The sequence below is a fragment of the Sciurus carolinensis genome, chromosome 3 (genome assembly GCF_902686445.1).
Source record: "Sciurus carolinensis chromosome 3, mSciCar1.2, whole genome shotgun sequence".
NCBI classification, from domain to species: domain Eukaryota; kingdom Metazoa; phylum Chordata; class Mammalia; order Rodentia; family Sciuridae; genus Sciurus; species Sciurus carolinensis.
Genome location: NC_062215.1, coordinates 149,498,918 through 149,515,816, shown reverse-complemented (window position 1 = coordinate 149,515,816; position 16,899 = coordinate 149,498,918). Strand labels below are relative to the sequence as shown.

The following is a 16,899-nucleotide window of genomic DNA, read 5'->3' as shown; positions in this document are numbered from 1 at the left end:
GATGGTGAAACCAATTCATGACAATAGCCAGGATGTTTCATAGTGACTTCTGGCTTACACAGCACTTTAACATATATTATTTTCTTGGACCACTAGTGCAGGGATCTTTCCTTTCTGATGGTTAGCTTGTAGCTCTCCATCATGCTCAGTTGGTTATTAGCTTGTTGCTGGCCCAGCAGATTTTAAGATATAAATAGATGCACTTGTTGTCTGCCTGATTCTTTTCCTGGAGTCAGACACATTTACCGCTGCTAGGAACCAAGGCGTTCCCTTCTTGGCTCAGGTTAAGAAGGCAGCTTTATGAGGCCTCAAGAATGCCCCTGATGGGTTTCCTATACTTCTATGGCACAGAAAAGCTCTTCAGGTCAGCACCAAAGTGCCAGAGCTCCAGGGACAGTTTGGGGTGGGGAGATGGCATATAAAGGGTTGCAGCTGTATTTCCAACTATATTACCTTGCATGACTTTCTTCTGCTCCCTCAGCTATTTTCTAATTTCAAATAGTATCCAGTGGCTAGAAGAGAGAGGGAGAAGGACGGTTTCTTTTCCATACACAACTTCCACTTCACAGCTTTTGTCTGTACTGTATAATTTTGTAATTCTCATCTTCACTTGAGATCTCTATCTGCTGCTTCCCTGCTTTCCATCCTCAAGAAGGGACTTAAATGACAGCATGTCTTCTCATTAGGAGGGCTGGACGTCTGAGGTTCATTATGGGAACTGCCTACAGGCAGAAGGTGCTGCAGTTGGTTCTTTCGAGTTCTCCCTGCTATCTAATGAGTGCCTCGCCCACAGTGAGTGTCCCAAATACTTGTTGGCCATGAATGTCTTAAAGATCTTGGAAGTTTTCAGAGATAAAGAACTCAGAAGTAAAGCAAAATAAATACCATGTTCTTGCTTTTTAAATAGAATTTTATTATGATCCTTGAAAGTATACAGAAAAAAATGAATTGTATGAACATTCATATGCCCAAATGCCACATATTTCAACAATTGTTTGCCATATATTGTGTGTGTGTGTACCGGGGATTAAACTCAGAGCACCCGACCACTGAACCACATCCCCAGCTGTGATTTGAATTTTATTTAGAGACAGGGTCTTACTGAGTTGTGTAGCACCTCGCTTTTCCTGAGGCTGGCTTTGAACTTGAGGTCCTCCTGGCCTCAGCCTCCCAAGCTGCTGGGATTAGAGGTTGTTCGCCATATTTGCTTCATCTGTTTATTTTCATCAATTTTACTGAAACACTAGAAAATAAAAGATTGACAATAGCATACTTCTCCCTAACATCTTTAAAAACTAAAGACATTCTCCTAATTGCTGTAGTACCACTACCACATCTAAAACAAGTTAACTATAACTTCCTGAAATCAATCATTACAGTTCACATTAGAACGTCCCTGTCTCCATATCTTTTGTTTTTTGGAACCAGAGTAAATAAAAGTCCACACATTGCATTTGACTCTTTCAAGTTCCTTTTGATCCAAAGCAGGAGAATCTTTCCTGTAAAGGATCAGAAATACTTAATTCCGCTCTGGAAACACAAGTCATAGACAAACAGCCATAGATAGTACTGAAAGGAATGGGCATGGCTGTGGGTGTACTATTAAAACTTTTATTAAGTTGGCTGTTGCCTAGATTTAGACCTCAGATTGTAATTTGCCTACCTGATACGGAAAAGTCCCTCTTCCCCTCATGTATTTCTTTTAAAGAATATTTTAAAATTTAAATTTAGGTTGGGTGTGGTGGTGCACACCTGTTAATCCCAGCTATTCTGGATACCGAGGCAGTAAGATTGCAAGTTTGAGGCGAGCCTGGACAGCTTAGGAAGACAGTCTCAAAATAAAATTTTAAAAGGGCTGAGGATGTAACTCTGTAATAGAGGACTTGTTTACCATTTGTGATGTCCTGGGTTCAATCACCAGTACCGAAAAAAAATTATTTTTTTTTTGTCTAAGCAATATAGACTGATAATGACATAATGAAACCAGTAGTTCTATATCCCCCACACCTCCCTTAATTCCTTAATTCTCAAGATGTGACTCCTCAGAAGCAATCATAATGAAGTTCCGTTGTGGCCTGCCCCATTTTTAATGTTACATATTCTGTATCTGATTGCTTTCTGTGATTCTGGTAGATGGGATCCAAATGTTCAATTAAATGTGTAAAGTTTTTTTTTTTTTTTTTTTGGTCTGTACTGGGGATTGACCCCAGGCCCTCTCACAGGCTGGGCAAGCTCTGTACCACTGAGCTACATCTCCAAGACCCTTTTATTTTAAGACAGGGTCTCACTAAGTTGCCCAGTCTGGCCTCAAACTTGCAATCCTGCCTCAGCCTCCCAAATTGCTGAAATTACGGGGTGCACCACCATACCCAGCCCACACTTTTTATAAGAAATTTTCTCCCTGTTGCTAAGAGAAAAGGGCACACCTAAAATCTTTGGAATATGCCAGCACACTGGGTAAAGTGTGGTGAAGATCTCTTTCAGTCCCAAATCTTCATTTGCAGCAATAGACAAGGCTGATAGCACTAGACAATCTGATTCCTTCAGCCTTTAAAATCTCTTATTCCCCTCCACTGGTACTAACAGACACATCAAATTTTTGAGGAATTTATTGTCAGTCTCCATTGTTGTCTCATTTCCACTCCTAACTCTTAAGTAATCTGACACTGAATAATCAGGGGTTGTAGTGTTTATGAGCATTTGTTCGACTTTGGTCACTTTTATAAGGGATGCCATCAAAGCTATGCTAATAACAGTGTGTCTTCCAACTTTGAAGGCTGCATTTTCTGCTATGACATGAGTTGGTATTGTAATGGTTGTCTTGACCAGCTAACCTCAGGGGTACCAACATGGTAGGCTAGGAGTTCTTGGGAGCTATATCCAAAGCTATTGCTTGGTGGCCTGCTGGGTCTTGGGTTTGGTTTAAACCACAGAATAGAAAATATCAGCCTTGAGATCCTCAGGTTCTATGAGAAAGCTCTGGTGACAGCTATTCCAACCTGTCTCTGCAACTGATTTCTAGATTCAAACCATTTATTTATTTTTAAATTACAGGATTCCCTTTAGGTTACTAAGAAAATGTTCTAACATAGAGTAGCTTGCACTTTTCAGACTCATTGGTCACTGGCCTTAGTTAGAGGCAGTTCGCCTCCATTATTCTCATACCCCACTGTTCCAATGATTTAAATGGCATCAATCAAGTTCCTTAACCTGTTATCAGCTTCCTCATGTGTAAAGCAAGCAAGATGATAATATCTGTTAGAAAGGGTTGTTAGACTTCAGTTAATTAAAGGGCTTAGATCAGTGCTGGATACAGAGTAATACTCAATAAATGTTAATTATCCTTTTAGGCTTATTACTTTGAATTTTCCAATAAGTGATGGTGGACCAGAATTACAGCTTGTTAAAAGTAGTGCAGAGCTGTACTTAAAACTGTGCAAGATGTCCACTGCACAAAACCAAGGAATCAGGAGCAGACACCTCCTAGTCATTGACTTACAATACTGACAATTTTCTGGTACTTAGCATTACAATGTGTTGAAGGGGTAGCAGCATAAGGCTAAGTGGGAGTGTATGATCTTCAATTTCAATGTTGTACTGATAAAGTGGAATTTTCTTATATATCTTGGACTACAGAATTTTAAGAGGAAATTATCCAGGTGTAAAACCACTTGATTCAAAGTAACATTTTAAAAAACTGTTTACTGTGTGCAAAACTGTGCTAGTGAGTAGCTGGGATAGATAACTGTCTTAAGATAAGCTTCTGAAATGGTGGCTTTCTAATATTGTTGGTTAAACTGAAAATCACTGAATTGAAAGCAAACTGGCACTATTTTACACTTATATTCCCTTTGTCACAGTAATTCTACGTCTAGAAAATTGTCCTTATGTGTTTGCAGTGCTGGACATGGAACCTAGGCCTTCATGCATGCTAGGCAAGTGCTGTAGCACTGAGCTACAAACCCAGCCCTATCCCATTTAAACACAAGCACATGAAGATAAATGCACAAAGTCATTCACTGCAACAAACAAAACCACAACAAAATCCAAAAATTAGTATTTCAAAGGAAAGTACTAAATAGTAGAGATGCTTGAATATTGTTTTAGTTTTTTTGCTGCTGTAACCAAAAGACGTGACAAGAACAATTAGGAGAAAATGTTTATCTGGGGGCTCACAGTTTCAGAGGTCTCAGTTCACAGATGGTCAACTCCATTCCTCAGGGCCTGAGGTAAGGCCAAGACATCATGGTGAAAGTTCAGCAGAGGAAAGCAGCTGGGAACATCACACCAGGAAGCAGATAGAGAGACTAAGCTCACAAAATATATATACCAAAGGCACACCCCCCAATGACCCACCTCCTTTAGTCACACCCTACCACTTACAGTCACCACTCAGTTAATCCCTATCAGGGGATTAATTCACTCATTGGGTTAAGACTCTCATAACCCAATTGTCTCACCTGTAATCCTTCTTGCATGTCTCCCATGTGTTTTTGGGAACACCTAATATGTAAACCATAACAAATATGAAAAAATGATGAGGCTGGTATAAGTACCAGCACATCCTTGTTTATAGTCAACCAAAATAAGTCAAGGTCATGCTTGGCCACTTAAATTTATGGGATTAGTCGTAAGTTTATCATCTCACTGGTTTCTCTCAGATACTTCTGCATTGCATGTGTGCTTTTTGCTGTATGTTGTGTGCTGTTTCAAATGCTTCCACAAACTTAAACACAACTGCTTTTCCCCTTTTATACTAAATATGCACAGAACAGTAGCAGAAACAGCACTTTAATTCAAAAAACAAATTCTAATGGGAAACAATAATTTCAAATTTGCTTTATCTATGTAGAAAGAACATTGGTCAGATTGTGTCCAGTCCCAATGTGCTTGTGGCCTGATGGTTATCTTGGGCCATAAAATTAGGTTCTAGTTTGGAGAGCTGCAAAGCTAGGGTTAGGGGTGGACGATGGAAATCTTCCTAGTAGAAGTATTATCCCTTAACTACTGTGAGCTGGGAACTTGCCAAAAATGAAAATTCTGGCCAGTTGTGGTGGTGCACACCTGTAATCCCAGCTACTTGGGAGGCTGAAGTATGAGGATTCAAGTTTGAAACTATCCTTGGCAACTTTGAGACCCTGTCTCAAAACAAAAAAAGGTCTGGGGTTATAGCTCAGTGATAAGGCACACGATTAGCAAGTGTGAGGTCCTGGGTTCAGACCCCCTCCCCTAACCCCATGTCCTCCAGGTGTTTCTAATCCCTACCAATCATTCATTGTAATTCTAAAAAATTACTAAAAAACTTCTCCTTAAAACCCACCCAAGCATCACAATTATTAACTACTCCAGATCTCCAGGAAAATCTCATTGGCATTTGCTTTAATAAATGTTTTTGAACAAAACCTGAAGCTGGGAATGGTGACACACCTACAACCAGTAATTTGGGAGATGGAAGCAAGAGGATTATAAATTTGAGGACCGCGTTTCAAAATAAAAAGGGCTGGGGATGTGGTCGAGTGGTTAAGCACCCCTAGGTTTAATCCCCAGTACCAAACCAAACCAAACCTACTGAAAATAATCATCTACAAGCACTTGTTCACCATGCACATGAAGCCCTGGGTTCAATACCCAGTACTGGGGTGGGGGAGCACCCATACAGTTGTTGTATTTAAAAAATGGTTAACAATTTTTGACTTTTGGCGATGAGTTTACAGTTACTTGCCAGAGGACAAAGCAGATAAAAAACCTGGGGTTGAACAAAACGAACAGAACACTTAAGGCCTTCAAGTTAATGGGAGCTGGGGTTGTAGCTCAGTGGTAGTATACTTGCCTAGCACAGGTGAGGCATGGATTTGATCCTCAGTACCACATAAAAAATAAAGATTAAATTCTTTATTTTTTAAAAAAATTAATGGTGTTCTTAAGGCATTTGTGGAAAAACTAGAATAACTCTAATTCTTTAATCAGAATAACACATAAACCTAGTAATTTCTCCACAAGTCATACACTCACCACTGAGCATTAAAGGCCTATCATATGCAAGGAACAATTAGTGATAGGTAAGCAGAATTCTACCATTAGAGAGTGAAGCTGTCAAGGGATGCAGAAGAAATTTTGTAAAAACTCTTCACAAATACCTGAATTCTCAAAATACCATTGCAGACAAGGAAAAGCAGGTTCTGTGAGTTTAAATTATTTGCCCTAGTACTTTCCTACTATGTGTACCCTCACCCTATACTACCTGAGAGCTTGTTAAAAATTCTGTCATGGGTCCCCAACCTCTGATTGAGCTCTGTACTTTATAAAGGTCCCTAGATGACTCCCATGCACAAAAGTTTGAGACACTTGGGCCTACCATGTCATTTTAAGTGGTACAGTTGGGATGAAGAATGAGCCTAAGTCACATATTTAAAAGTGGCATGGAGAAGCAACAAAGGGTTGAAGAGAAAATGGGCAACAAAAGAAACGTTTCTGAAAGATTACTGAGACAGAGAACTGTAATAACTTCTGAGGTTAGAGGGACAGCTTAGCCAAGGCCCTGTAAACTGATTGAGAAACCAAAAAATTGAGCAGATTACAGAAATTTAATCCAGAAAATAGAAATTTATATTTCTTAAGAGGGCAAATGGAGAAACAAAGTTTTATTTTCAATAATGCTGGTTATTTAACCCAGAGCTTTGTGCATGCCAGCCAAGTGCTCTACCACTGAGCCACATCCCTAGCCATAGAATAAATGTTTTAAACAAGGATTAATTATTTTATGTGGCTCATAGAAAAGAATTCAAATTTACTGATCAGAACTAGGTATAGCTGAGTGCAGTGGCATGAGCCTATATTCTCACCTACCTAGGAGGCTGAGGTTTAAGGATCAATTGAGTCTATGAGAAAGACCTTAAGGCTTTCAAAACTAGGATTATTCAAAACTACTGAAGTTTTAGTTAACAGGTCATCAAAGGTGTTAAAACAACTGGGTGTGGTGTGGCTTGGGAGGCCGAGGCAGGAGGATTTAGAGTTCAAAGCCAGCCTCAGCAACTTAGTGAGACCCTGTCTCTAAATAAAATATAAAAAGGGCTGGGATTGTGACTCAGTGGTTTAGTGCCCCTGGGATCAATCTCTGGTATCAAAAGAAAAAGATAGATAGCTAGATAGATAGAAAGAACGAAAGAGTTAAAAACAAAATAACATTATTTCAAATCAAGAATGTGTCTGGGATGCTTACTACTGGGTACTGGAAAATGACATTTTTTTTCCCCTCAAAGCAAAATAACCACACTATTAAAGCTAACAGCAAACTAGGAAACTAAAGGAGTGTTACTGACTTGCTTGAGGTTACAAGAAAAGCAGAGATGGAACTCAAAGCTAGTCTCTCGCTTCTAGCCTCTTCCGTCTGCCAAATGCTTTTACTGAATTGCACTTCAGCATGATGTCCACAGCAAATAAAGAGGCAAGATACAATAGTCTGATAAACTTATGACTGTCATGACTATACAGAAAACAGGTTTCTGCTGACATAATAAATACTATTTTTAAATAGTAAAGATCTTTCTCTAGTATTCTTTGTTGTAGGTTTATGCCTCATTTCTACTGATATTTTATTTTCTCCAGTTGTTTTCCTTTAGTCCAAATGATGTTTTTTTCTTTCTACTCCTGGGAATTGAACCCAGGGTATTTTAATGAATAAATTACAAACACGGTTTCTTCCTTTTCTAGAAGATATCCTGAAATGTTTTGCTCACCTAGTTTAAGATCTGAACAAGAAACAAGTCTTTATATAAATAAATACACAGAGGCAGATATGAAAAATAGTTCAAAAAGGCAAGAGAAACACATTAATGAGGTACTTAAATTGGTCCATCTAATCATAATTTTAGCCTTCCAAAAGACTGTTTCAAATTAAGCATTCCATTAACAACTTTTCAACTATAATGATCAAAACAATAATCAGATGTCAAATAAAATATAGAAGAGACCAAAGATTGACTATGTAAAATATAATGAGATCACAGACCTGCCTTAAAATACAAAGAAAATATTTTATTTGTATATCAAAGACTAACAAATGCTGACATAATAAGGTTAACAAGAGTTGACACAGACAGTTTGAAAAGCTATAGATGATTAATCACTGTTTCATTCAACCTTCTCTTCACCATTTTAGAGAGCATCTCTGGCATACTCCCAACTGAATCTTAAGCATGATGTTTCCAGGTGCCAAAATTATGTTTCCTTTCCATTAGTCCTCACTGTCTTTCTTTTTCTTCTTCTTCTTCTTTTTCTCTGGACTCTGAAAATAATCAACAAGAATGCTTTTGAAAGAGCTGCAATTGTATACATGAGGAATAACTTTTCCATAAAACAGATTGATGTCCCATGAAAACAAATTTGGAAGAAAGATTAAAATCTAAAAATATAAAAATTATGCCTATAAAAATGAGTTTTAGGGCTGGCTGGGGTGTGGCTCAGTGGTACAGGACTTGCCTTACATGCATAAGGCTCTGGGTTCAATCCCCAGCACTGTGAAAAAATAAGAAAATAAAAATAAATCATCTTCTCTTCCTTCCTCAAAGCACACCGTTTCTTGTAGTAAAAACCAAATTTGGAAATTGGTCCTTAATACGGGCACAGTGGCACAAGGCTGTAATCCCAGCAGCTTGAAAGGCTGAGAGGCAGAATTTTCAAGTTCGAAGCCAGCCTCAGAAACTCAGGGAGATCCTCTATCAAAACAAAGCAAAACAAAAATAAAACCCTAGGATCAAACCCTGGGCTTTAATAGTACAGATACAATAAGATCATTTTATTTACTTCCCCATCAATTAAAATCATTTTTAAAAATGCTTGCTCATTTCTGATAGAGAAGAGATTAAAATATGGAGACCATGCCCACACTAAGACAGTACTGGTAATTAAAAACAGACAAACATACTGGAATTGCTGTGCTGGTGCATGGCTCTTCCTCAGAAAGTGGTTCTTCTTTAATGTGTTTCTTTTTATCCTTTTTCTTCTTCTTCTTCGTAGATGTCTCTTCTTCTACTAGTACTTCTTCTTCCTCCTCCTCTTCTTCAACTGAATTGGATAAGTATAAAGACCGAACAATTAACATTCAATCAGACCTCAATCTACCCAAAACCTTATTAGCTTTTTTGGGGGGAGTAGGGGGGTGGGGGGGGATGGGATTCTGGTCAACTATTCAATATTTATATCCATCTTATAACTGGAAATGTCCTTTGAGGCCTACTTTTTCTAATACCATAAATTTTACAAATTATAAAGTTCAGAGATACATAATTTTCTCACGATCATGCAGTTATGTATAAAAATTAGGATTAAAACAAAGGTTGTAGATCAATGTCATTGTTTTGGAGAGAAGGCAACTATATTAGAAATGGTTAGAGATTTTGTGTTTTGAAGTCAGAATATCTGGAGTTATTCTATCTGACATGACTCTTGAATAATTTATCCTCTGTAAAACTCCTTATTTGCATACATAAAGTTTAAGGATGTTAGCTGGGCATTGTGGCACATTCCTCTAATTCCAGTGACTAGGAAGGCTGAAGCAGGAGGATTGCAAATTCAAAGTCAGTCACAGCAACTCATAAATATTCTAAATATTTTATTAAGAAAATAAACAGGGGTGGGGATGTTATCTCAGTGGTTAAGCACCCCTGGGTTCAACCCCTGGTACCCCAAAAAAACAAACAGAAAAGGAAATGAATGACGGTATATGTGAAAGGAAACATTCCAAGGAGACAAGAGCAAATGGTTAAGATCCCAAATATCTGGGAAGGGGTGTTGATTAAGAAATAGCAAACAGGTCAATGTGGTTGGAATAGTCAGCAAAGAGTAGAAATTAGAAGATAACACAAAGCTAACATGCTGAAGCATGTAGTGTCTCTATGGCCACTACATATTTTCAAAGTAGAACAGAGAAAATTTGGTGCAAGAATAGATTTGGGAAGAAGAGAGTTGAGGTTGACAGCCAAAATAACAAAAATTGGCACTTATGAGATGGGAAAAATTCTAGGCAAAAAATTGGGAGTATGTAAAGATTCAGTCATATTAATTTTGAAAACTTACTGTTAAAAAAAAAAGGAAGGATTTTTTTTATTGTTAAAAAAAGATAAAATCTAAAATTCAGTGATTCAAATGCTAACAATGAGTTAGGGATTTCCTCGATTTTCAATAAAGAAACAAAAGGAATTAAAATAATTGTCTGTTTTATCTATGCAGGGCTGTGTCCATATTTTTTGACACTATGTTTTTGACAACTGAGCCATTTAGAAACCAAGTTGAATTGCTGCTTTGATGTTTTACATTTTTCTAGACTAGCAGGCACTCAATAAACAAGTGCAACTAGTAAATGGGGCACTGGTTTATTAACTTCATAAGACAGCCTAGTTCTCTGGTAAGTACCTATTAAATATCACTATAATAACCACCAAGCATGCAAATCTTCTAATTTATTAAACAGTGAAGAAAACCACTGCTGTTTATCAAGTCCACTTTCATTCTTAACCATATGAGTAAAATAATCTTAGCACTCAACTTAGAAATCATTCTTTTTCTTAAAATTCTTAATTGCTAAAATAATGCATGTAGTAGGAACTATTTTAGTATACCTAGTAAAACACTTAATTGTATATATTTGAAGATATGCTTCTCATATTCCTCTGAAATCTGATGCTTTTAATAATATCCCACCTATTCCCAGGGAACATAATGGCATATTAAAACATAACTGGATTTCAGTATGAGTTCAATGGTAAAGGTGGGTACTTTTCCAAGTGAAGCCTGTAATTCTTAAGTATAAGAGTAATTAGAGGGTCTGAGGTTGTGGCTCAGTGGTAGAGCGCTCGCCTGGAATGTGAGGCACTGGGTTCGATCCTCAGTTCCACATTAAAATTAAATAAAGGTATTCTGTCCACCTACAACTAAAAAATATAAAGAAAAAGAGTAATTACAAGAGTGTATCATCATAATAGTACAAATGGCATTTAAAAATTTTAAACCAACCTTTTACTTTAATCTTGGCTTTTTTTGCTTTCTTTTCAGTTACTTCCTCCTCTTTGTCTACCTGTTCTATTTTGCGTTTTTTAGAATAGGTTGGAAGTGTGGAATCACCAGAGGGATCATAAGTCTTCACTTCACTGAAAGAGTCAAAGAATTTTAGAAAATCTCTACAAATATCTGTAACTAAAATAATTCAAGAGAAAAGAAAATGTCATTAGATAATACACAAACATACAATGTGGTTTCATTTTAGTGGCTTTGGTGTACTTTATGAGACTTGAGTTTCTAAAAGGAAAAGCATTGCTGGGCATGGTGGGACATGCCTGTAATCCCAGCAACTCTGGAGGTTGAGGCAGGAGGATTGAGAGTTCAAAGTCAGCCCCAGCAGATTATTGAGGCACTTAGCAACTCAGTGAGACGCTGTCTCTAAAATATAAAAGGGCTGGGGATGTAGTTGAATGGTTAAGCACTCCTGGGTTCAATCTCCCATACCAAAAAAAAAAAAAAAAAGTAAAGCTATAATGTATTTTTTAAAGCATTAATATTTTTAAAATAAGTTGACCACATGCAAGACAAGTGCTGAGCTAAATGAACTGTCATTTAGTAATAAATGTAGTTACTACTGTACAGGAAAACAATTAGCATAGGGAGAAGATGGAGGAAACATCTTCACTACTAACTGGAAAGCAAAAACTCAATTCCATTTTAATATTGGATAATTAAATGGAAAAAAAAAAAAAAAAAAAAGAAAACCAAAGTTAATACAAACATCTTCATCACAATATCCCAAGCGGGTAGATACAGATTGCTTAAGTTAGGCACAGTGGTTACATGCCTGTAATCCCAGCTTCTTGGGAGGTTAAGGCAAGAGAACTTCAAGTCTAAAGTCATTCTGGGCAATTTAACTAGACACTGTTTTGGGGAAAAAAAAAAAAAAAAAAGATCTGGGGGAGTAGATCTGTGGTAGAGGGTCCCTTGGATCAACCCCTAGTAACCCGCCCCCACAAAGAATATGTGGCTATTGTAAACAACTTAGAAAATTCACAATAGAAATGTTAATGTCCATAATGTATGCATTTGGCTTTTTCAAAAGCATATAGGAAAAAAATTCTTAACATGTATATTTTAATATCTACATGTATAAATAGATACATAATTATATTGCTTTCTCTGACCAACTGTAGCATAAAATTTACCATTAAAATTCTTATAGTGCCAAAAGAATCTGCAAAGTAGAATTAGGTTAATGACTAGGAGCACTCTGAAGGAACCTGATGTATGTCAGTATCCCCAAAAAATTGTACCACTCTACTTGTGTCACCACAACCTGATGAATATGGAGCATTACCTCAAATGATAACTAACACACCCCTCCATACACAAATCTTGTTGACAGTGAGATCTGTATACTTCATTATGCCTATGAACCATTTTTAGACTTATCTTCTATCTTTGTTTAAGGGTTTCACTGTGGATTAAACCTGAGTAAACTTTCTTTCTGATAAACAGCAATAATATAGAGGAACTTTAAATGAAAAATATTTACTACCAATATCTGGAAGTTACAAACTAGAAATCAGAAGTGATTAGAAACTAGAAATGGGTTGGGCATGGAGGCACATACTTATAAACCTAGTGACTCAGGAGCCGAAGGCAGGAGGATTCAAACTCTGAAACCAGCCTCAGCAATATAGTGAGGCCCTAAGCAACTTAGCAAGATTCTGTCTCAAGAAAAATAAAGAGCTCAATATGTAAGATAATGCATGTTGGCTTAATTTAGCCATTCCACAATATACATATTTGTCAAAACAACATGTACACAATATATATAATTTTTGTAATAAAGTTAAAAAAAATTAGGGGGCTAATTGGGTGCTTAAATTTATAATTAAAAAATTGCTGTTGCTGGTTGTAGTGATGCATGCCTACAATCCCAGCTATATGGGAAGCTGATGAAGGAGGACTACAAAGTTGATCAAAGCCTGGACCCTGGGCAAATTCATGAAACCTCAATAAAAGAGAAAAAAAAAAAAAAAAAAAAAAAGTCAGGGGATGTATAGGTCTGTGTGTGCATGCTGTTGATAAGTAATTAACTTTTTTAAATAAACAAACTGTTCATCCATCCCTGTAAATGTACTCACCTTTTGTGTTCATATTTTTCTGTTTTTGCTAATGCTTTTCCTGTTCCACTTATTTTTCTTATCTAAGAAGAAAAATGGAGATTACTAATAAAATTCTAAGCATAATCTCTTTATAATACCTTATGTCTAGTGAGTTCAGTGGACTAGCAGGCAGTAACATCTGATAATTTTGATACTACGAACAGCGTATCTTAATGAGAAACATGGTTCAATACATCAATTCTTGGCAAATAAGAGAAACTTAACAGCAGGCACAAAAAATATTAGACATACTAAAATGTATCACAAAACAAATTTTGCAGGTGAAGTTCATAAGAGTACTCATTGTTTAATAGTTCATGGGAAATACTGTAGGAATATTCATAGGGTGTGGTTCTTACCCCTCTGTCCTCCAAGGTTCTTAATCGGGCCTCTAATTTGGCTCTATTCTCAACTCCCATTGCAGAACTGGAATCCTCACCAAAGGCATCATAACGTATAGCCAAAACAGTTTTGGCTGCTAGCATTCGAGAAATCTAATAGAAAACATGAAGCCAGAAGCAATCAAACTATATCCCAAGTGGAGATGTAAAATCCTCAATAATTTATTCATGAAAAAAATTATAGAAAATCAGCACATTACCATTCATTCTAGAACTTTTTTTTTTTTGGTGGTGCTGGGAAATCAAACCCAGGGCCTTATGCATGCTATGCAAGCAGTTATATCAGTGAGTTATACCCACCAGCCCTCATTGCAAGATCACGATCAAAAGTATTAAGTCAAAAAAAAAAAAAAAAAAAGTATTAAGTCATATAACTCAAATCACCTACTGTATTTTTTCTTCTTTGCTACAATATAATGGCTTACTGGTTATACATGACTGCCAATACTTTGGTGGACAAAAAGATGTTCTAATTATTATTTGTGTTTAAAAACCACCTCAAAAAAAAAATCTCCTCAAACTATTCTTCCAATGTCTTTGTTTAGTTTCTCACAGGGACACTACTTCAATGCCTTGAGAGGTCCTCCAGAAAACTACATTCTTTTTCCTCATTAAACAATCTTAACTGGGACTGAGGCTGTAGTTCAGTTGTAGAATGCTCACCTAGCACACTGGATTCGATCCTCAGCACCACATAAAAATAAATAAATAAAATAAAGGTACTGTGTCTATCCACAACTAAAAAATATTTAAAAAAAAAGTCTTAACTATTTGTGAGTCCTTTTTCAAACTGATACTGTTTCACTGAACACTATTTCCATTACTGTGCTCTTAAGTTTATAAAATTTCATTTATTTCTGTTAAATTATGAATCCTACAGAAACACTGGAAGTACTTAATTTATTAGATGTTTTCATCATCTGTGAAACAGAAACAACTCCATCTGGTTATTAAAGGACTCAATGAAGTTCTAAGTATTCAGCATAGTGAATATGCTATTATTACTATTATTTTAAATTTTAAGTCAGTGTCCCTCAAAGTTGCCCAGGTTGGCCTTGAATGGGATTCTCTTGCCTCGGCCTCCTGAGAAGATGGGATTACGGGTGTGTGCCACCATGCCTGGCCTAATGTGCTATTAGTTTTAGTAGTTCATCAATGTTAGATTGGCTTTCTTGCAAAACAGTATTTTTGGTGTATCATCCACAGGTAAATTCTAGAAAAAAACTAACAGTGAAAGAAAATGGCTACAGTTGAACCAAAAACAATTTCTTCTAATCTTTTCTTTCAGGGCACAGAAATAATTTTAATTTAAATGATGCACCACTCTAAATTAAATGATAAAGACAAAAGACTGTGCAGTATAATAAGACCAGGAGAACTGTGTTTTGGGAAATAACAGTAAAGAAAGAAAAATAAAATGCCTAAGCTGTAACTCACCTTCCCTTTGTGTTTGGGACTTGTCTGGCCCACAAGTGAAGCATGATAAATAAGACCATACTTAGGGGTATCCCGTCTAGACTTGAGGGCTCTGAAAAGTGCTTTTTCTGCTCCAAGAATCTGAACTGTAGAAGCTGCATGCTTGGCCAAATTCAAAAGAGAACCTACCAAAAATAATTAGTGGTCACAAATAACACACTACCAATGTGTACAATCCATGTATTAAATAAAAGACAGTTTAATGATTATAGTTAGAGTAATAAATAAAAAATCTCATATAATGCAGGATTATGTAATCTAGGACTGAGTTCCCTGAAAATACTAATGCTTCATTTGACTCTCAGCCAGAGATTTGTGATGAATGTCTATGACAAACTGAAGGTTAAGCTTAAATTCAATGCTACTTATTTGCCTGAGATGATTATTTCTATTCCATATTCATTAGCATACCATAAGAATGACAAATACAGGGAGCTGGGGCTGTAGCTCAGTGGTAGAGAACCTGTCTCACATGTGTGAAGCACTGGGTTCAATGTGTCCATCTACAACTAAAAAATATTAAAAATAGTGGTAAATATATGAACACAAGCATTTACATCACTCTATCCCTCATTTTCTGAGATTTTGGACATCAAATATTCCATTGCTCTAGATATGTATTAAGTAGTATCACCTGTGAATATCTTAGTAGTATTAACTATGTGAAAAATTATTCTCACTTTATTTACCCTTCTTATTTCAGATATGGATTAGGAAGCAATATGCCTGGAACTATTTACTAAGATGTTTTCTTGGATTTGTTGCAAAGAATATTTTCTGTCAAAAAACCCAACCAGGGTTGGGTATGTAGCTTAGTGGTAGAGCGCTTGCACAGCATTCCAAGTACCGCCACATAAAACAAAACAAAAAAACCACTTAACACCCATTGTTAATGTTATGAACTCATTACTGGAGACATGTTTAAAGTGCAACAACTCATATTTCTGTTAATCTATGTATGCATCTCTTATCACCACAAGTTTAGATGTATCTACAAAACTGGAAGTCAAGGAAACCAGGCCAGATGATTGTGATCCTGTAGTGAAGAGCACTTGAATGGAATATTATGTCTGATTAAAGATGCAGCTAAAAGAGTTATTCTAAACACTTTGATGTAGATGATTAAAAAGACCTGTGATGGATTAAAACAATATCTCTAATATTATAAAAATAAACTGGTACTTCAACTGTACTTCAGTTCAATTATACAATGATTTTTGTTGTAGCATATCATCCTTACATTACCATATACGCATGATAAGTTTTATTATAAATTAATTCTTCAAAATATTTTTTGAAAGTAAAATATATTAAAATAGCATATTCAACAATGAAACTGACACAATTGATCGATGGCTGTTGTCATTTTTTAATAACTATATTCATCTTGGTCTGATGAGGGTTTTTGTTTCTTTTGTGGTACTGGGAACTGAACCCAGGGCCTTGTGCATGCTAGGTGAGTGCTTTACCAGTGAACTACATCTCCCAAACTCATGACTTTTTCTCTTTCCACATTTTTTTATTGGTGCATTATAGTTACAAGAAATGATGATGAGATGTGTTACATATCCACACATATACACAACATAACAATATAATTTGGCCAATATCACTGCCCAGTACTTCCCTGCTCCCTCCTACCTTATTGTCCCTTCTACTACTCTCCTTTTGATTTTCATGCCCAAACTCATGACTTTTTCTTTTCTTCTTTTTTTAGGCAATGTTGAGGACTGAACCCAGGGTTCACTACTACTGAGCTACATCCCCAACGCTTTTTCCTTTTTTGAGACAGGGTCTTGCTAAACTGTTCAGGCTGGCCTTGAACTTGTAATCCTCCTGCCTCAGTCTACTGA

General features: G+C 36.5%; 1 protein-coding gene across 3 annotated transcripts in view; it reads right to left on the bottom strand.

Annotated features, from left to right (window-relative positions):
- Window positions 1–4,368: 4,368 nt before the first annotated feature.
- Nop58 (NOP58 ribonucleoprotein) overlaps window positions 4,369–16,899 on the bottom strand; it is a 33,812-nt gene continuing 21,281 nt past the window's right edge. For all 3 annotated transcript variants that reach the window (XM_047545737.1, XM_047545739.1, XM_047545740.1), the window contains 6 exons: window positions 15,008–15,171; window positions 13,529–13,663; window positions 13,149–13,210; window positions 11,011–11,144; window positions 8,924–9,063; window positions 4,369–8,284 (listed from right to left, as the gene is read on the bottom strand). In XM_047545737.1, the coding sequence (XP_047401693.1) occupies window positions 8,234–8,284; window positions 8,924–9,063; window positions 11,011–11,144; window positions 13,149–13,210; window positions 13,529–13,663; window positions 15,008–15,171 (686 nt within the window). In that variant the 3' untranslated portion in view covers window positions 4,369–8,233. The remainder of the gene's footprint in view (window positions 8,285–8,923; window positions 9,064–11,010; window positions 11,145–13,148; window positions 13,211–13,528; window positions 13,664–15,007; window positions 15,172–16,899) is intronic.